Genomic DNA, 21,193 nt, shown 5'->3' with positions numbered 1-21,193 from the left:
TAAGACAGGGAGGCATGTCAAGTGTCCATTTAGGACTCTGTTTTATCAATAAAGACCAACTAGAAGGTCATTCAGGAACCCAGGCTCTCTTGCCACTTTGATATGATTCTGGTTGCAATTCCAAAGGAGGAGGTTTTGATTACTGTTGAAGTTTGTTGATTACATGATCTAAGTTCTACCAGTTAAAGTAGACAACTTATATTCACTAAATATGACACACACACATCAGGGATGAGAGAGGGTATTAGAACATGTGGTGCAGAGAGATTTGGGGAAGGCTTATTAAGGAAAAGGCAAAGTTTAAAAGAAGTAGTTGGTTTTAGAGATGGTGTAAAGAAGGTAGGAGTTCTAGTTATGGAGTGAGAAAATTTTCAAGGTTTGGAGGTGAAGGAGATAAAGCCAGGGCTCAAATATTGATGAGAGGATTCTGATGTATATTTTGAAGGAAATTGAATGGATAACAATCTCTCAATTCTAGGTCCTTATACATACACTGTCTTCCTATAACTACTATGGGGCATAAGGCACAGGTCCCATTTATTGCTTCATTTCTCACAATACTACAGACAGCCCTTTGAAGAGAGTGCTGTGCATAATTAAGGTAAAATTTGCCTTTAAGGGTCACGAAGAGACAATTACAGAATAATCACTGTCTAGTTTAGCAACATTTATTTAGCTGAAAATAAGTGTGATGAGCTCCAAAACTCATTCCAATCTCAGCCTACTATTTTTTCTTTTCCATATTTGTGCTACTTTAGGAACTACCTGCTACATTAGGGCAGTGAAGCAGATTAGTGACTAATGATGGCTTGAAGGCTTAGTGAAGCTGGTGGTAAGCAGAATTTATCTGAGGAGGTGGAAATCCAGAAGGCTTGAAGGAGACAGGGTGGGAAGCTTTGAAAGCCAGTGGCTAGACCTGGCAGGGCCTTAGGTAGACACATCATGAAACAGTACAGCTACGATCTAGTGGCTGCTTTCAAATTCCCAGTGTTGCCCATTTTCATCTTTGTAATTAATTCTTCCTGCCTCCCTACTTTCAAACTGCTCAAAGAAGAGTTCATCCAATATCACATTAACATCTATGCCTAGGAGGCAAGCTCATAACAGGGTTGTTTTCAGGAAGCTGGGTGGGGCACACAAAGGTCAGGAGAACTCCTAAGTCTTGATGGTGAAATTAAGACTCAGAGTCAGATCTCTGTCCCAGCAACATTCTCCTACCTGATAATTCCATTCCTCTTCACTGTTTCCCTTGCCAAGTCTCTCCAAACTCTACGGCATCTGCAGTTTAGCACCACCTTTAGTCAGCTCTCAACTGTTCTGAGGTGGATGACCACCTGGCAATTAATTAGATCTCCTATGTGCTGCTTTTGGCATTAGGCCTATTGTGTGGTTTATTTTTACCCCTCACGAATGGCAGGAAATAGAAGTAAGGCTTACATCAATCAATCTGGTTATGTACGAGCAGTTCTAGTAAAACTGCAAAAGGAGAGAACACCTGAAATAAAGTGAAATTTTTGGATGATTTACCCTTGATTAGTCTCATTCCAGAAAATCACCACAATTACTACAACAGTCAAGCTTTTGTGGTACTGAGTAAGAGCTGAGGCTTGGTAAGGGCCAGAAAGAGAGACTGGGATAGAATTCATTCACACATTCATCTACCCATCAACACAGACATGTTTTCTCAAACAATACATGTGAATCTATTTCAAAGAAGATAATGAGGAAAAGATGATACAGTTTATTTATCTTTGATAAACCATACAGTATTCTAGCTAATGGTGTCATTGTTTTCTAAAGAAATCTTATTGAATGCAACAAAAGGCAGTATCACTGCTAAGTCTCTTTAGGTGTTCTAGCTGCATAGGTTAAAAAAATTAAAGTCTACTTTATGGTCTAAATCCCTATGACATCCCAGGAATATTAATGCCTCCAAAACAATTTCTAAGTAACAATAATGAAAGCAGGCCTAACCAAATTTTAATGGAACTGACAACTCTGGATAAATTACTTCAGATAAACTATTCAATTTTACCACATTGAAAATGTAGGGGTTAAAATGTGCTAAATTCCCAAACTAATTAGGATAGTTGCCTCCCTGAAACTGGCAATGACTCTTTTCCTTACAGAAAAGGATCTTGAAGACTCAGAGTAGGAGGAAACAAGACAGTTCTTCCAAACTTTACTATGGTCCTGCTGTGATTTAAATAATAGCCATTGGTAAGTCCTATCACTCTCCTACATTTCCATTTGTTGGCAATTCTGGACACCCTGGGTGGTGAATTAGATATGAGTGAAGAAAAGGGGGGGGAGGTTAGGAAATGTAAGGAAGGAATTGAGAGGGGTACATGATACTGGTGTTTCCTCCAAATTGTTAGATCTCCAAGTTTGGATTTTTTTTTTAACATAAAACTACTTCAATTGTTTGATTTCATGTAGAGAGTATAAGCTTTTCTCCCACTCTAGGTCTGAATCCCCGATTTTTTAAGGAAAGAGTTAAGTTTATAGCTCTAGGCACAGGCACTATTGAGTAAGCCATAATGTTTTCTGCCCAAGTCTGAAGCCTGCAAGATAATTCCCATAAGCTGGGAAAGACAAGGGTGGCAAAACATCACATTAGGCACAAAGCCACGAGAATTTCAACTAGGATCAGGGTAACAGAAATAGAAGGGAAGGAATGTAGCTCATGAGATTCAGCATTTGTATATATTTTCTTCTATAAACTGCGTATATAAAGACAAAGAAGCCATTACCTCAATGAAGGCAGTTAAAGACAAAATCTACATGGGACAATGCCTGAATTTGTCATTTTTTGCAGTATTTACATTTATGACTTTAGCTCAAAGACACATGGTTATTTGGAAGTACAGTAAGAATTTGAAATAGGCATTCTTGATCTTGGTTTAGTACTTTTTAAAAAATTCTATAATACCTCTGAGGCAACCACAACGTTCAACTGTTTAGTTATGCTTTCTTCTTATAATCAGAAAGTTTCCACAAGTATATCATATGTTTTGGCCAATTTGGATAGTCTAACCATTTGCCTAATAATCTATTAAGGAATAAATCCTTTTAGGGTCAGGGGAGGATATAATACCTACTGTTACTATTTTATAAGATGCTCTTATAAAATTGGTGGATGAGGTTTGGATACTGACACTAGGGGGCACAGTAGTTCTGAAGAGGGTTCCCCTGTGGGGCTCTCTAGGAAGCCTGAAGGGGCAGAGGAAGAGCTTAGCTGTAGAGACTGAGATTTGTTTCAGTCTTTCTATCTAGCCTGGCAACTAGGGAGAAAGGTTCCTGGAAAAAATACTTTGCTTGTGTTTCAGGCGTCTACTCTATTAATTTAACTTAATTTGTTAGTAGTTGATTTCTGTCAGATTGTATTTAGGTTTCAAATTTGACAGGCCTGTTTTAGAATATGCAGGCACAGAAATATAGTGCTGCTTTCCAAGCAAAACCAGAAAGATTTCTCTGGGGTTGTTTTGGAATTTAAGAAATCAGAAGATGAGGGGACAGTGAATGGGCACAATTAAGAATTACATAGCAAGTGGTACTGTGGTCACATTAGCTATATTAATGCTCTCTGTTTCTTCCCATACCCACATCCCACTTCCCTTTTGGTTTATGTGCTAAAACTCCTTGCTTTATTTCTTTCACCATACTTTTAGTCAGAAAGTAGAGAAGCAGCTTTGTTTTTGTGGGGCCTTTACTTACAAGCTTCTCTGTGACCGCATATCTTCTTACACATTCTACAAAAATTAAGTAAGGACAAGCCAAGAGACTACAAAAATGGTTTCCATTACCTGCGTACAAATCCTTGTCACACATGCAAGCCATGGACTAAATGCTCATGGGGCAGACCTACCAAGTACAACATCCTTAGGCTAAGCTATCTCCTATGCATTTGCAATGTACAGAGACAGAGTGTGTCAACTCAAAAAGGAGGCAGCTGTGGGCACTTCTGTGAGTGAAGCAGCATCATGATGTCTTCTCAATCCTTGGTTTGACTGTGAAGATTATTGTCTTGTGCAATTCTCTCTTTCAAACTGACCTCCATGATGAGCAATGAGAAAATACTGTGAGGAGAAGACTTCCTAAGTTGGAGTCAAGAACTGTGACTGCCAGCCTGGAATTGTGTTGTCATCTTGAGCAAGCCATTCAACTGTGTGAGCTCCTAAGTTCTTTTTGGAAACTGATGATACTATTGAATTCATAAAGGTCTTAAGGAGATCAAATAAAAGAGTCTACAGACTCATTTTTACTGGTTTTCAAGTAACAAGACATCATCTAAATGGTTAGATATAAATAATAAACTATATTTTTAATGGTATAGGTAATAGTAATGCAAGTAGTCTCTTTGGGATTTCTAGTTATCATAGAGAATTTATGGGCTTAGAAATGCCCATCTGTCCCATGGCCATGATAGTCTTCCATCTCAGATGTATAACTCTAACATGTCAGCATGTATAAACTCATGTTAGGTCTCAACACAGGATTAGAAAATGGAAATCGAGGCCGGGGCCGTGGCTCAATAGGCTAATCCTCCACCTAGCGGCGCCGGCACACCAGGTTCTAGTCCCAGTCAGAGCGCCAGATTCTTTCCCGGTTGCCCCTCTTCCAGGCCAGCTCTCTGCTGTGGCCAGGGAGTGCAGTGGAGGATGGCCCAAGTACTTGGGCCCTGCACCCCATGGGAGACCAGGAGAAGCACCTGGCTCCTGCCTTCGGATCGGCGTGGTGCACCGGCCACAGCGCACCAGCCGTGGCAGCCATTGGAGGGTGAACCAACGGCAAAAGGAAGACCTTTCTCTGTCTCTCTCACTATCCACTCCAAATCTCATTAAGTTGGCAGGTACCAATGCCATCTTACTAAAGTGATCAGTTTAAGCTCATAACTGATCATAAAGATAGGAATAAATGACAAAGAGAACAGATGAATAAGACCAACTGTGTGCTAATAATAGAATTAAAAAGGAGAGAATGATCCAACATGGGAAGCAGGCCACACAGCAGACTTGCAGAATGACAAATGCCCTAAATAGCACTCTGGCCTCAGAATCAGCCCTTAGGCATTCAAATCTTGCTGGAAAGCCCATGAGAGCATTTCAGGCATGGAAAGCCAAGACTGTGGCCAAAAATGACCTACATGAAAGATGTCTGTGAGACCTTGGTGGAAAGAGGGCCATCAAAGGAGGAGGTACCTTTCTCTGAAGGGAGGAGAGACTTCCATTTTGAGTATGGCTCTGTCTAAATAATGTCAGAGTTTGTGGACTCAAGAGGCTTCCATAGTCTTGGCAGCTCATGACAAGAGACTCCTTGAGTTATCACAGACTTCAGAAATAAGAGTGTCAATTGTTAAATCAATAACAGGAATCACTATGCACTTGCTCCCCAGTAGGACCCCTGTACTTAATGAGTTTACTATGAGAATTAATGGTAATACTAGTCTTCAAACAGTACTTTATATGTTGTGTGTCTCTGTGGATACAAACTGTTGAAATCTTTACTTAATTAGAGTTGAAAGATAATTAAAAATGAATCTTAATGAACAATGGGATGGGAGAGGGAGTAGGAGGTAGGATGGTTTGCGGGTGGGATGGTGGTTAAGGGGGAAAAACCATTATAATCCAAAAGTTGTACTTTCAAAAATTATATTTATTAAATAAAAGCTTTCTATAAAATAAAAAGAATCCTTTGCTTTCTTGAACTTCCAGTTGTTTTAAGCGATATGAGAAACCCGTTACAGAGTCTCATTTCCTCATTCCTCATTTCTTCATTTCCTCAGTTTGATCATAAATTATTACCATAAGGGTGGGAACTCCTACTTCTTTCATGGTTCCCTCTTCAGTATTCAGCATAGTGCTGGCATGATGAATAAATACCTAATAAACATACGTTCAGTTACCTTCAAAGCAATGGGGCTGGAAGTGATCATGTCCACAATATGGCACAGTGGATGGGGAATCAGACCACAGATTCCAGAGCCCTACTGACTCAGTTCCAACCCAGCCCTATGACTTAGTCCCCTTGTAGCCTTGGGCAATAATTTATTTAATTTCTCAGTGACAAAGTCTCCTCATCTATAAAATGACAACTATATAATATATCCCTGGGGTTGTTGTGAGGCTTCTATATGAGTTAATGCATTTAAAGCTCATAGAGAAGTGCCTAGCATATGTTAAAAATCATAGAAGTGAAGAGATGTGCAATTCGGGACATGCTCAAGCTGACTTACCTCAAACGGTAGAGTTAGAAACATACCAGGGGATTCCAATTCAATCCCATCAAGGTGGCATGTACCAATGCCATCTCACTAGTCCCAGTGATCAATTTCTGTTCACAATTGATCATAATGATAGGACTAAGAACCAAAGGGATCACAGAAACAAGAATAGTGTCTGCAAATACTAGCTGATAGAATCAAAAAGGGAGAGAATGATCCAACATGGGAAGTGAGATACACAGCAGACTCATAGAATGGCAGATGTCCTAAACAGCACTCTCGCCTCAGAATCAGCCCTTAAGGCATGTGGATCCGGCTGAAAAGCCCATGAGAGTATTTCAGGCATGGAAAGCCAAGACACTCTGGAAAAAAAAAAAAAAAAAACAAACCTAAATGAAAGATCTTTGCGAGTGAGATCCCAGTGGAAAGAACAGGTCATCAAAGAAAGAGGTACCTTTCTCTGAAGGGAGGAGAGAACTTCCACTTTGACCATGGCCTTGTCTAAAAATTATCAGAGTCAGTGAACTCAGGGGGCTTCCATAGCCTTGGCAGCTCATGACAAGAGCCTAGGGTGATTACTGATGCCATAAGCAAGAGCGTCAATTTGTTAAGTCAACAACAGGAGTCACTGTGCACTTACTCCTCATATAGGATCTTTGTCCTTAGTGTGCTGTACATTGAGATTTAATGCTATAACTAGTACTCAAAAAGTATTTTTCACTTCGTTTCTGTGTGGGAGCAAACTGTTGAAATCTTTACTTAATGTATGCTAAACTGATCTTCTGTATATAAAGAGAAACGAAAATGAATCTTGATGTGAATGGAAGGGGAGAGGGAATAGGAAAGGGGAGGGTTGTGGGTGGGAGGGACATTATGGGGGGGAAGCCATTGTAATCCATATTCTGTACTTTGGAAATTTATATTCATTAAATAAAGGTTTTAAAAAAATTCTTTTAACTGCCGGCGCCGCGGCTCACTAGGCTAATCCTCCGCCTAGCGGCGCCGGCACACCGGGTTCTAGTCCCGGTCGGGGCGCCGGATTCTGTCCCGGTTGCCCCTCTTCCAGGCCAGCCCTCTGCTGTGGCCAGGGAGTGCAGTGGAGGATGGCCCAGGTGCTTGGGCCCTGCACCCCATGGGAGACCAGGAAAAGCACCTGGCTCCTGGCTCCTGCCATCGGATCAGCGCGGTGCGCCGGCCGCAGCGCGCCGGCCGCGGCGGCCATTGGAGGGTGAACCAACGGCAAAGGAAGACCTTTCTCTCTGTCTCTCTCTCTCACTATCCACTCTGCCTGTCAAAAAATAAAAAATAAAAAAAAAAAAAAAAAAGGAAGACCTTTCTCTCTGTCTCTCTCTCTCTCACTGTCCACTCTGCTTGTCAAAAAAAAAAAAAAAAAAAAAAAAAAAATTCTTTTAACTAAAGGAAAAAAAATCATAGAAGTGTAGGTTATCATTTTATTATACCATCTCCACTACTATTCAATCTTCATGCCATAGTCCCTAATATGAATGTTGAGAAGAGCTGTTTTGACATGGATCCATGACTGAGAAATGTAGAGATTTTAAGGAAAAACCATAAACCAGGGATATGGAGTATGAGCAAAGATTTGCTGTCTGAGAGACCAGGATGTGGAAAAGAGCAGCAGAGATGGCATGGGGCACAGTGGGTTGGCAACAGCCTTAATTCTATTCTTGACTCAGGAATCTCTGAATAAGGACAGCAAGTTATTTCCATAACTGTTTTAACACTATTAACCAAATACTGAAATTTTAGAACACCAAAAAAATATAGCCAGATCCCTGCAATTTCCAAAAAGTATATAAATAAAAGCACAAGAGTTGGAAAAGAGGAACTCAGGAGAGTTAAAACAGGCTGTTTAAAGAACATTAGCTCAAAAGGTTTGTGGCAAGTAGAATTAAAAGATGAGTTTATTTTGGTGCAAAAAGTTTTTGAAATCCATGCATACCAGAGGTCTTCAAAAAGTTAGTGAAAAATGCGTATTATGAAAAAACTATGCATGGACTTCAAGTTTTGAATTTCTTGAAGTATCCTCATATTACTGGGAAGAAACTGAGGTCTTTCCCTCATCCTGAAATGAAGATTTTTATTTTTCTGCTTAGGGATTTCTTCAACTGGGTAACAAATCTAGCACAAAGCAGGAGTGGGAACCAATATTCATTAGTCAAGTATATATGCATTCATGTCATTTTAGTTTCACTACCATGTTATTAGATTGAAATTATTTTCTATATATCAGATAGGAGGAAAAAGTGCAGAGAGGTTAAGCATTTTTCTCAGCTAATACATGGCAGAATCAGGAGTCGAGTATGACCTATGACTTTTTAAAAAATTAATCACATGTAGGCATCCACTGAGACCTAGTTGTAAGGCATGTGGTTTGGCTTTGTTTTTTGGTGATGGAGGGTTAATTTTTGTCAAGGTTTATGGTTACTCAGGGAAATGCACAATCACTAAAGTCTGGATTTTAGGTTGTTTGAAGCAGGAAGAAAAAGGAATTCAGTGAGAAGACCTCTTCTACAAGCAAGAATTTGTTTTCAGAAACCAAAAATTATAGTAGCCCAGAGGCTTTCAAGGGAGGGTTTTAGTTTGTATATATATTTTGGGGAATACAGTTGAGGTTCATGTGGAGTTTCATATCACCATTTGGCTAGGGAAACTGTTAAAAACCTTACTGTTTTTTAATATAATTGCCAAGTAAAAGTTATTTAATGCCAGAAGCTTCATGATGGCTCAGATGGAAGTATAGAAAATATTTTTGGAATGGGAAAGGCCACCTGACCACACATTCTTAACCCTGTCCTCATATTTTTGCCAAAACTTTCAACTTCCTTGTGTTTAGAAATTCATGAGTTCTTGAATTTACTCATATGTGTAGTTTACCTGTAGTCTGGGAAATTCATTCCAAACTCCAAACCTCTGAATGATATGACTCTGACCAGATTTCCTAAGTACATAGATTATGGCTCCTCAAACTCTAGCTGTTGCCTCCTTCTGTATATAAAGTAGGATTGGAACCCTGCCACAGCAGGTTGGGTACTGCTCATGGCTGCTGTCATACCACCAAGGCAGAGTTGTGTGGTTGGAACAGACAGGACAGGCTGAGATCCCTAAAATGTTTACTATTGGGACCTCTACAGGAAAAGCTGGCTGGCCTCTGACCTCAACATGGAGAATTTGTCACTTCTGGTTTGCTTCAGTGACTTCCTTGTTTACTGAAAAAAGTTAACCATTTTTTTTTCCAGAAGTCAGCCTGTTGCTAGGAAGAATAACTTAACTGCTGGTGGGATCACTGGAGACCCTGAGCCTTTAAAAGAGTACACGTGCCCATGCCTCACTTGTGCTGTGTCCTTATTGTCCAGCATCCTCGGACGCTCTGCATCTGCCTGGTTCAAGATGTGACCTTTGCACTTGCTCCCAATACTTTTCTTTTGCTGAGGCTAATGTATTTATGAGGATGGTTCCTTTTCCCTTGGCTTGCTATTCTTCCACTTCTCAACTGGGAAAAACATTTGTCATCTCCATTTCCTCTAGTTCTTTAAAGGAAACACGCCAAACCAAATTGAAAGGGGTTTATTTTTCCCCTCCCTATCTCCTCTGCCTCCAGTTTTTATATTATCTGCAAACTTGGAAACTGCATTTTATGTGCTTATGACTTTTACATATAGCATTATTCAAAACTGTGGTTCTGTAACTGACCCTGGAGGAATTTCCCATCTGATTCTCTCTTCCATTCTGAGAAGTTTCCATTTGTGGATACTCTGTGTTGCCCAAGGTAAAGCCTTCCAAGTTCTCCTTAATTCATTGCCTATTCAACAGCACTTTGGACCACTGTCCAAAACTTTCTGGGAAGTATAAGCATTTAGAGACTACAAACATCTCTTACTAATTAGATCACAAAAGATAGTAAAAAATGTCCATTGAATATGAGCATCTTATGTCCAGATTTAGGCTGATAATTCTCTAACCCATTGTTTTCTTAGGTGCCTTTTTATCCCAGTTCTTTGAAAACCTGCCTAGATTTTCCTCAAAATCAGAGTGAGGCTGCTTATTTGGGAATATCTTGCAAGATGATGTGATGCAATGGCTTCATGTCTAAATGAAAATGATCACAGGTACTGACAGAGGAGCACCCACTGTGTATAAGGTACTTTACAGACATTTTGTTCTGTTCTTTACATCCTTGGAATTTTGAAGGGCAGAATAAAGATTAGTGCCTGGTCTTACTAGTATCATTGTATTTTAACTCATAAGAAAACCAAGGTTCAGATTTTAAAGTGGACTCACAAAATTAAGTGACAGAACTGGGATTTCGCCTAAGTGGCTATAATTATAAACTTACTGTCTTCTACAATCGTGGGCTGTTCTCCATGTTAAATGATGTATAGATTGCTTCCCTAAATGAAAGGGGTGGGGAGGACATGGTGGGTAGACCAAGATCCAGAAAAGGAAAACAGGAATAGGCTTAGGGATTACATTTCCAAAACCCTTTGGCATTAGTCCTTTCCCTGGGATTGCATGTAGTAAAGCACTCTTGGGTTCATTCCTTAAGAAGTATTTCTTCAAAGTATCTAGTTTCATGTTATTCATGTTCACCTATATTCCTTTTGAAAAAGTCCATAACCTTGAGTAAAGTTGCTTTAAATGTTGTAAGATTTATATCTCTGAACTATGATTAAAATAGGTGACTATGGCTCACTTTTCTCCAGTGGTATTAGAGAGTATCAAGGATTTCCCTACCAGTGTGATACAGTCAGCAGAATTTTAGATCTTTCTTAGAGACAAAGATGAACCTTCCATCAGCTGTCCTTACTAATTTGGTAATCTAACCTTGTTTTCAATTTGAGAATCTGGCTTTTTTTTTTTTTTTGTAAGGAAGTACCTTCTTTACAGGTACTGTTTTTAGAGTTGGACTGAGGTGTGGGAATATCAAACATATATTTGTCTGAATTATATAATGTGGGGATAGGTAATTTACCAGATTCTTTGGCCAAGTGTATGTTATGTGTTGCAAATGTAAGTTGGAGTTATTTTTTCATGGATCTCAGCTCAGACATGATGAAGAGTTCAGTGTTCATCTAGTGTGATTGAAAAAACAAGGGACAGCTTAGCTTCCTCTTGCTTGAGGTCTACATCTCTAAGAAGGTCATGAACACTGCAGACTTACAGAGTGGCAGAGACACACAGATGTAACAATTGCAATGTTTAGTGAGAACCTATTGTGTGCCTAACATTGTGCATAAATGGCTGGTCACATATATGTAAAGATGGAGTTACCAATAGGACAAAAGTCCATTCCTGAAAGATATGTGCAACAATGAAAATGAAATACTCATATATTGGAAGCCAGCTGACTAGAATATTGAAAGTTAACTTATTCTAGGTCTTGTTGACCTCAACAACTTCTTTATAAAACCATGGCAAGCCCATGTATCCAACTAAGTCTAATCGTTAATAAAATGAGGTAGTACCTGGGGTCAGACTACCTTGGATCCAAATCACATCTCCACTATTAAGTTGAGACTTTGGGAAAGTTAATCTAACATCTCCAATTCTCAATTTTAACATCTATAAAATTTGGATAATAAATTGAAAGGGCTATTTTGAGGACAAATGCAAACCTAAATGTAAATGCTCAATAAGTGCTAGTGATGATGATGACGCTGCTGCTGATGATGATGGTGATGAAGATTTCTCCATGGGCCTGAATGAGATGAGAGAAAGGAAGACAAGAAGTATTTACTCTCTGTCCTTATTCATTCTAGAGCAATGTTTTCAAATTGTGCAGTTGTCTGCCACATAATCTTGGGGTTTCCTAAAATTTCTATAGTGGAGAGCATGTAGGCAAGACAAAATGGTTTACTTCCGAGTGGGTATCACTCTGGAACTCTGCCATAGTTGCATATTAGAGAACACATATTAGAATGGCCATCCAGATTACAGAAAGCCAGCCAGATCACATCCTTACAGAAATTAAGAAATCTGCCTCCTAACAACTGGTATTCACCCTTTAGTTCCCTTGTTCATTCATTCATTGGTTTTTCATTTGTTGGGTATTTATTATGTTGTTAGAATTGTCAAGAAAATAAGACCCATTCCTAAATGTCTGCCATTGAGGAAGATGAACATAATTCAGAAGATTATTTAGTAACAACAAACATCTGGGTCTATTATACAGTGGTAAGGGCTGAGACAGATGTATAGTGGAGGTATATAGAGTAAGGAGCCATGTGCACCTGTGTGGAGAGGGGTAACATATCCAGCCTTGGTGGATAGGCTTCCTTTAAGAAAAGACTGGAGTTAGCCTCGCAAAGTGTATTGGAAAGCCCTAGGCAATTCATAAACAGCAAGAAACTGGGTATTGCTGAAGAGTAGAGCTCAGTTCCATGAGGTGGGATATATAAAAGATGAAGCTATGAACAGGCAAATATGAGATGCTAAAAGGCATTGTATATCATGCTGAGGTATTTGGACCTTAACCTCAAGTGATGACAAACCATCAAAATACTTCCATTTAAGCACAAGAGTAGCAGGGACAGGTTTCACTAGAAAGATGCTCTAGATTAGCACACTGAATGGTCTATAGCAGGAGGCAGTAAATTTTCTGTAAAGGAACAGAGAGTAAGTGTTTTTGGTTTTGAAGGCCACCTACAGTACCTCGTGTATTCTTAGTTTTTGTTTGTTTTTAATAGTCCATTTAAAAATGTAAAAGCCATTCTTTTAATAACCATTGACATAATCAGGTGTGAGACCTTGAGCAACTTAACCTAATAACTCTGTGCTCTATTTCATTGGCTCTTTTAATAATCCTTTAAAAGCTATTCTTAATAATCCTTTAAAAGATATTAGAGCCACTGGCTGTAATGTGCCAACTCCTGGTCTGAGGAAGGCAAATATAGTCAGGAGGCTATTGCAGTACTCTAGGACAAACCAAAGTAGAGGTGGTGAAGAGAGAACACAGTACAGGGATTGAAGAGCCACGGAGAAACAAGAACTGTCTAGATTTAGGGACCAAATATTGAGTTGACTAATTTGTGAAGCATTTGGGTGGGGACATCCAGAGATTTGGTCTGGTGCTGGATTGATGGGAGTCAACTAGCATAAGGGGAACACTGGAGTCATGGGAACCATTCATGTATATATAGAGGGAGTCTAAGAGGCTAGACAAGAGCTGAGTAGTGGAAGAGAGGTCACAGAGAATGAGAAAGGACACAGTAGCATGAAGGAAACCAAGGAAATGTGGTTTTCAAAGTAGTAAAAATAATGTGCCTTAAGAAAATGTGGTTAGCCTGTTCAGAACACCACTGAGAGGTCAAATTAGATAGGGGATGTTTTGGGAGAAAATTTTCCTTTTGAACAAAAAATAAACTTTTGAGGGGTGAGGAGAGAGAATTTTTTAAAGAGAAGTATATTTGCATATATTCTCCAAATACGAGGTGGGCAAATAGAGGCCATTTCTGTAATATGATGAGTAGGAAAAAAATTAAGACTAAAGAATTCAAGATTAATAATCAAGGAGTTGCATAATGAAGATAGCACTTGATATGCAAAATATTTCAGAGATACAGGTTAGCTACTTGAGGGCTGTAACAGTAATATTCTCAAACCACAAAGGCACCATTATTGTACTAGTCCCTGTGAAGTGAGGCTAGAATATTTTTCTTCTGATGGACTGTGCATGGCAGCAGAAACCACTCAATTACCAGTCAGCCACAATCACTGAAAGAATTCTTTAATGAAAGCAAAGAGAAAATAAATGCAAGTTCTCTTGTTTTTGAAACCCAGTGGCACGCAGCACTTGGAAAAGAGTTTACTCACTCCCAATGGCTTTGCCTTTTGTTCTCAGGCTGAGTTGGGAGGCTATGCTTAATTATTTTAACCTCTAGCAAGTTCAGAACTTTTCTACAAACCAACAGCAGATATGGAATCTGTTAACTTCTACTGTGTCTTCTTCCTTCCTGTATGTGTGCCTACATTTTTATGGTATCATCTTCAAATCCGAGGTCCAGTATGCACAAAATAAGAAGGTAGGTCAAAAGTTCATGGAAAAAGAGAATGAAACTGTTTATTCTGGTGCAAAAAGTTCTGAAAAATTTTTTATAATATGCATGCGTTGGCCATGAATTTTTTGAAGCCTGTTCCTGTGCATGGGTGTCAACATTTCTTATAGATGATATATGACTCTGTGGCTTTCTGGGAGTCAGAGAGAAGGCAGGAAGACAGGATAGTGTTTGGAAAAATGAGCGCCCCCACCTTCCAATTCATAAGTGTCACTTTAGCATGGAGTTTAGTCTACCTCAACATGATGTTTTAATAGTGCCAGTAGCAAGTGTGTCATACTCTGAGGTTTGCCTTGCTCTCTCTCCTCTGTCTCAGTGCATTCTAAAGGTGGTCCTGCAAACAAAGGCCCCAAAACACTGGTGCTCTTGTTAAACTTTAAAGTGTGGATCCCTCCTATAGAGTTCTGGGCTGAGGAAGAGGGTGAAACAGTCTATTCTGACAAGTTCCTTGTTGTTACTATATATTGAATTTGGGAACCCTTCCTCTACTTTTTAAAAGTTTAAACATTTAAAGACAAGTATTCTGCCATTTGGAGTTTACTGCAAACTGGAGGCCTAAGTTAATTTATCTTACATCAGTACTTGAGTATTTCTTAGTTTTTGGAGAGTGGGGTCCTTTTATTATTTATCATTTCACTGTATCAAATAACTAGTAATATTTATAGCACTGAAAAATTAGTACAGTGGGTCCCTTACCAGCCCCATAGCCTCTTCTCCTCTCCAATCCATGTGCTATAAGGCAGCCCTTGTGAATGTATAAAAATGGACTTAGATCAATGTCAATTTCCTGCCTAATATCCTCCCCCATTTTCCCACGGTACTCAGATTGAAACCTAAACGCCTCTCCTTGGTGTCTGGTTACCCCCACAACATCATCTTATAATACCTTTACCTTTTGCTTTCCACCCTCCAACAGAATGAACTTCTTTTGGGCTCCTTCAACAAACTGAACTCATTTTCATTTTAGGGCTTTTGTACTGCTTTCTCCTTGTCCAGGATACCTCTTCTGCCTTATGTGGAATTGCTGGACACTGGTTATTATGCACTTCTTGGCTTCCACATAAATGCCTTAGAATGTGTGTCTATATACGGTCACCCAAGTCATTCTCCATCACTTCCCTGTTTTGATTTTTCTGTCCAACCCTCATCACCAACTGATATTTTTCCTACTTACTTTTCTGTGCTTACTTTCTAACTCCAGGCATTAATTAATTTATTCACTGTTAGAACCTGTTTGGTGGCAATGACTACTCTCAGCACCATGGATACAACAGTAAAGAAAGTCTCTATCCTTATAGACAATCAGCTACATACTGGAACATTATAAAATTATATAAAGAAAATAGTAAAGGTAAAGACAGATGTGATGAGGGTGCTCTCACAGGCACAGTGATGATGGAAGCCTTACAATGGATGCCATTTGGGCAGAACTCTAGATGCATGCAAACTTCAAGAGGACATAAGCTTCTGTCTCATCCATCACAATACTCTAAGTGATTCAATGTATATCTGGCACGTACTAGGTACATTAACAAATACTTATGTAATGAATAAATATGCATCTCTTTTTCTTAGTACTTTTAATACTGCATTTACTCTTTGGTTTCTGAACTGAACTTGGAATTTCATCAAGAGGGGATAAATTTTTCTTATTCCATCCCTTTATCTTACTGGGTCTGGTTTAGAGTGGCTACAGGTGTGTGCAGAATAAAGAAGGAAGTAAGGGGTTATGATTAACAAGTGTTTCACAATACACTCAGGGACACCATATAAACAATTGCTTCAGAGGGCGACATGTGCGCCTAAGAATCATATATGTTCACACTAAATTGCGAATTGGATGCATATCAGATGCAGTAGTATCTGAATTAATGATTTTTTGATAAAACTAACTTCTTTCAAAGCAAGCTTTGGAATATTTAAAAGCTGAAGAAGTCATAGATTTTTTTTTTTCTCCTCAGTCTCTTTTCACCACAAACTTTCTGGCTGGCTTAAGATGTTTGGAGTATGCTTTAATAAACTGCAAAGTCCTACAGCCCTGCAGCTGAATCTAGCAGACTCTCAGAAAGGTAGATTTGGGCATTAAGCAAAAACAGGCTAACTGAACTCTAACACTGGGCATTTCAGCACTTCCCTGTTTGAAAACAAGTGAGCATTTCTGGACTGCTACCAGACATAGTAATGATGACAAGTAATGAAACCCAGCACAGAAGAGGTCACCGATAGCTCATGGCAAAGCAGTCCCCATGGCAGCTCTGGGCCTCAGGCATGCTCTGTGCAGATATATTCACTGTTCTCAAACACAACTTGAAACATGTATAGAAAACTAAGCTCCAGTCATACTTCTTACTAGACAGCCAAGTAAAATAGAAAAACTATGTCAAAGATCAGAAACAAAAATGTTTTATTTTTCCCAACTGCATACAATTAACTTTCGTTGAAAGGTTTCTTCAAGGCTAGATCTAGAAAGAAAAATCCTGATGGGAGCTAAAACTGCCCCTGCCCATTAGGTGCCTCCACTCATAGTGCTACAACTTTTACCATCCTCTCTCCCCACCAACAAACCAATGTTTTGGATAATGGAGGGTCCAGAACTTGCTGTCCTGTGCCTAATGTCTTTAGTATGAATTCCACCTGCCTGCCAGGTTTCTTTTCCTAGCAAGACTGCATGGAACCTTCTGCCTCTTAAAGCACTGGTGTAAGACTCAAAGGTGAAAATTAAAGGGCTAAGGTAATGTTTCTTAACTGTTGTTTTAAGAATTACTGGTGTTTTCTGAGGTTACACAGAGAAAAAAAATGTTCAGTGATCAAAGAAGCACCTTGAAAACACTGCATACTCCATTGCCCAAGTGGAAAGTCACAATACACATTGGAATGCATAAAGAACTTTTAAAAAATGGAAAATCCCAAATAATATTCAGATGGGGGGTAGTTAAAGTCATTCAGGAACAGTAATCAGTTGTTAACAAAGGTGATACGGATCTCTACATAATATGGTGAAAACATCTTGTAGACATGGTAAGTAGAAGCTGAGTCGAATTTCTGAACGTAACTAATATCTCATTAAGAAAAAGCCAAATCCTATGTGCAGATATGATTTTTACATAGTAAAATAAAATATATAAAATTGTAAAAGGATATAGAGCAAATTATTAAGACTGCTAGTCTCTGGGGAATAGAGTTGGAGAATGAAGGAAACTTGTACTTTTTACTTTATAGATTAAGATACTATTTGAATTTATAGCCTTTTTATTACTTTTATAATAAAAAATCAAGTGCTATATTAAAAAATAGACATAAAATATAGCAGCAAATACATCTGTTTAGCTTTAACAGAGCACTTTGCAAACTCATGTGGTTCCTGAACCCTGGTTTCGTGGAACACTCAAACCATTCGTGCAACAAATTTTGAAGTTACTGTGCTCAGACTCTTCTCACTCCTGAACAGCATATGGATTTTAACCTCCTGTGGCCTTCCGTAGATGAGTGAAGGAGGCAGAAGGGACCTCTAGGGTTGCCTAGCACTTAGTCCCTACTGAATGCCTATTACCGTTGTTATTGGGGCCACTGTAACAATTAGCAGGAGACAATGTATGTAGAGAATATGGTATGGTGCTTGGCAGATAGGTGGGGCTCAAAATCCACCAGCATTATTTCCCAAACCATTTCTGATTTAACGTTATGAATGACTATGATCCAAGGAGACCAGTATGGGATACAGGCTGTCATCCTGATAATGACACATCAAAATAGAGACATCAAGAGATACTAGGATAATTAATTACAGGTCCAGCTGGGAATAAAAAGCTTTCTGGAACACACAGCCTTTTCCAGGCCAGACAGGAGACAGGCTCACCCATGGGGAGCTGCAGGAGCTGGCAGCACTCTCCCCAACCCTGAGGGACCACACACATGGAGACAGGATCTCAGGGGTGAAGCATTTCAATGGTTTGTCTCACAAAGCAGTAACATCATAACCCTTGGCCTGAAATGATACCTTGCTGCCGGAAGTGCAAAGCCATCCAGAGAGTATCTCATTCATCTCTGGGTTCCTCAGGGATGAGGGTAGGTAGGCAGTGTAGCTATTCCTTTACAAACAGGAGAACATGCACTTTAGAGCAATAAAATGCTTGTATTTGCTCCAACAGTCTATTGGTGCTGAGAGAACCTGACAATCAGCTTGTGACTGGCCAAGGCTTGTACCCTAAATCTTACCCTTGGAAACACCTTGAAGGATCTGAGAACAGCAGGATTTGGACAGGATGCACCCCCTGGCCTTCCCCCTCTTCCTAGACCAGAAAGCTGCACGGCTCACCTGTCACTGAACTGGACCTCCTCTCCATTCCTGGCCCAGGTGATGGTAGGCCTTGGGTTGCCTACGGCCTCACAGTGCAGCAGCACACTCAGCGTCCCGCTGGCCAGGGCCACGGTCTGCCCCAGGTGGGTGACCACCTCGGAGGCCGAGAGTTGCTGGGCCGCAGAGATCTTCCGCAGGATGGCCGGCTTGCGCTGCGGCCGCCGAGGACCACCGCCTGCCTGGCTGGAGGTTGAGGTGCGCAGGGCGCTGCTGAAACCAGACACGTGCTTGTGCGGAGGGATGGCCACGGGCGGAATCCTCTGCTCCGAGGGCTTAAGGAGCGAATCCTGGTGCTCCACGTGGCTGCGGAAGAGCTCCTGGGCCAGCTGGGCCACCAGGTGCTTTCTGTAGAGGTCTCGCAGCTCCTCGGGCTGCTGGGAAATGTTCCTGAGGATGTCGTCCAGGCGCTTCTGCTCGGCCACCATGGTGAAGGGCAGGTGTGGCAGGGCCTGCTCCGCGTTCCCATCCTCCTCCGAAGACGCGTTCCTCTCCGTGGAGTCCTGCACCTCCCACGAGGCCAGGAGCTCTCCCGGCCAGCCGCCCTGCTCCAGCAGCCGCGACACAAGGTCATCGTAGCGGCTCCCTGTATCCACGGCCAGGCCCCGCTTCTCAGCCTTGCTGCCATTGGTGGAGAAGATCCCGTTTCGGTGTTTGTGGGTCTGCAGGGCCTCCTTGGTGCTGGCTTTCCTCGCAGCGAGGACCTCTTCCTCACTCCGCAGGCCCAGGGGCTGGGCCACGAGCTTGTGGTTGCCCCCAATGAGCTTAATCACAAAGTGCTCGCGGGCTGGGCCGGCGGAACAGGTGTAGATGCCGGCATCTGATGGCTTGAGCCTGTGGATCTTCAGGTAGCCGAAGGGCGCCACGGTCACGTGCGCTGAGCTGATGAGGTGCTGGCCATCTTTCTCCCAGGTGATGAGGGGCTTGCGGACCCGGCGCGTAGGGCAGCGCAGCACCACCGCGGTCTTGGGCAGCAGGTAGGCGAAGCCGCCCACCACGAAGTGCAGCCGCCTCTGCCTGCGCGTCTGGATGTAGACCTTGCGCGCAGCCGCGATGTGCGGGCTGTGCTTTGTGGATGGCCGCCCAGGCCCTGGAGCCGGAGGGAAGCCAGGTGATCCGAGGAGGAGAAGGGGAGAACAGAGACAAACAAGAGTGAGAGGCAGCCGCCGGAGAGGAGAGACGGGGAAGGAAAGGCTGGCCGAGAGAGAAAAGACACCCACACAGGCTCCCAAAGAGACAAAAGGGAAGGAGCTCTTCAGAGTTGCATTTCGGCCCGGGAGGAATTGGCTCCCAGCTGTGGACCATCAAGCTGCCACCACAATCAAAAACTCGAGAGCTAATGAGGAGCACCCGGGGCAACCACGTCTCACCCTGCTGGGAGCTGTCTCTGGAAGCTGAGATCAAGGTTCGAGATGGAGGGGGAGCCCATGGGAAAGGCAGCTCCTCTCATTAAAAAGCATTAAAGAAAAAAAAATCAGCATCATAAAAGGAGGCAGAGGACAAAGAGAAGAATATCTTCCATTAGATGTTTACCTTTTGGGTCCTGCAAAGCACCAGGGCCCCAAAGTGCACAGCCAGGAGAGCCTAGAAGTGTTAGAACTCTAGGGATTAATATTGAACAGAACAAATCTGTTTAGGGTAGTTTAAAACCCCAGAGTGAATAACATTAGACTTCATTAGCAATGTGCTGCCTCCGGCTTCCAGATCTCCGTATGCCAGCTAATGAACTTTGCTCTACCCTCTGCAAACTGCTTTTCCAGAGCAGAGGAGGATTGAGTCTGGCCACCTGTAATTAAGATTCCTGTTCCGTCTCCAGCTGAGCCCTGCAGCCTGCAACCCTTCACAGGGCTTGGTGGCTCCAGCTGCTGCTCTGTGGGGTTTCATCTCCCTGTCCCCTGAGCCCTGATGTACTCACTTGCACAGGTTGCCAGCATGCAGGGCCTGATGGAAGAGGAGAAAGGTAGAGGTGGGCACAGAGTGGAATTGATCACAGTTGAGACCCCCGTTTTCAGCAGCTTTCGGCACACGGCGCTCCGAGTCTGGGTGCCTTCCCCGCAGCTCGTGGAACACTGGAGAAAGAGAGGTCAAATGCACAGATATTCAGAGAACCAGAGGCAAATGGGTTTTTGCTATGAACTTTCAAACTCGTCGGAATATGAATAAAGTTGCCTGGAAAAGCAACAGCCATGGAGAGAAGTGTGATGTAACAATGTGATACTCTGGCCATCTAATACTCACATTCCACTCTAACATTTTCTACTCTAAGGTTTTCTGTAGACATTTTACCTGTTTTTACTTATGTGGCCTGGGTTCAAATCGCAGCTCAGTATCACCAGTTGGCGAGTTACTTAAATATATATCTATAATATATATATAAAAGATTTATTTATTTGAAAATCAGAGATAGAGAATGGAAGGGGTGGGGGAGAGAGAATATCTTCCATCTGCTGGTTCACTCCTGAAATGACTGCAATGGCCAGAAGTGGGCCGATCTGAAGCCAGGAGCTGAAGCTTCTTTCAGGTCTCCCATGTGGGGTGCAG

At 41.5% G+C, this 21,193-nt stretch overlaps 1 protein-coding gene and 1 long non-coding RNA gene across 9 annotated transcripts in view; one reads left to right on the top strand and one right to left on the bottom strand.

The window, feature by feature from the left end:
* LOC103347684 (uncharacterized) overlaps window positions 1-18,619 on the top strand; it is a 71,343-nt gene extending 52,724 nt beyond the window's left edge. Inside the window, exons 3-5 of one of the 3 annotated variants that reach the window (XR_011380219.1) lie at window positions 2,130-2,220; window positions 10,222-14,265; window positions 18,447-18,619. This is a non-coding gene — a long non-coding RNA (uncharacterized lncRNA). Of the gene's footprint in view, window positions 1-2,129; window positions 2,221-10,221 lie in introns of all 3 variants that reach the window. The other 2 variants (XR_007924027.2, XR_516263.4) reach the window with 2 other exon arrangements.
* Window positions 1-21,193, bottom strand: part of ADAMTSL1 (ADAMTS like 1) — a 1,062,044-nt gene that overhangs the window by 120,112 nt on the left and 920,739 nt on the right. For all 6 annotated transcript variants that reach the window (XM_008254434.4, XM_008254437.4, XM_008254438.4 and 3 more), the window contains 2 exons: window positions 20,568-20,721; window positions 18,614-19,742 (listed from right to left, as the gene is read on the bottom strand). In XM_008254434.4, the coding sequence (XP_008252656.3) occupies window positions 18,614-19,742; window positions 20,568-20,721 (1,283 nt within the window). The remainder of the gene's footprint in view (window positions 1-18,613; window positions 19,743-20,567; window positions 20,722-21,193) is intronic.

The sequence above is a fragment of the Oryctolagus cuniculus genome, chromosome 1 (genome assembly GCF_964237555.1).
Source record: "Oryctolagus cuniculus chromosome 1, mOryCun1.1, whole genome shotgun sequence".
NCBI classification, from domain to species: domain Eukaryota; kingdom Metazoa; phylum Chordata; class Mammalia; order Lagomorpha; family Leporidae; genus Oryctolagus; species Oryctolagus cuniculus.
The sequence above is the reverse complement of the archived record's forward strand: the minus strand, read 5'-3'. Positions and strand labels throughout refer to the sequence as shown.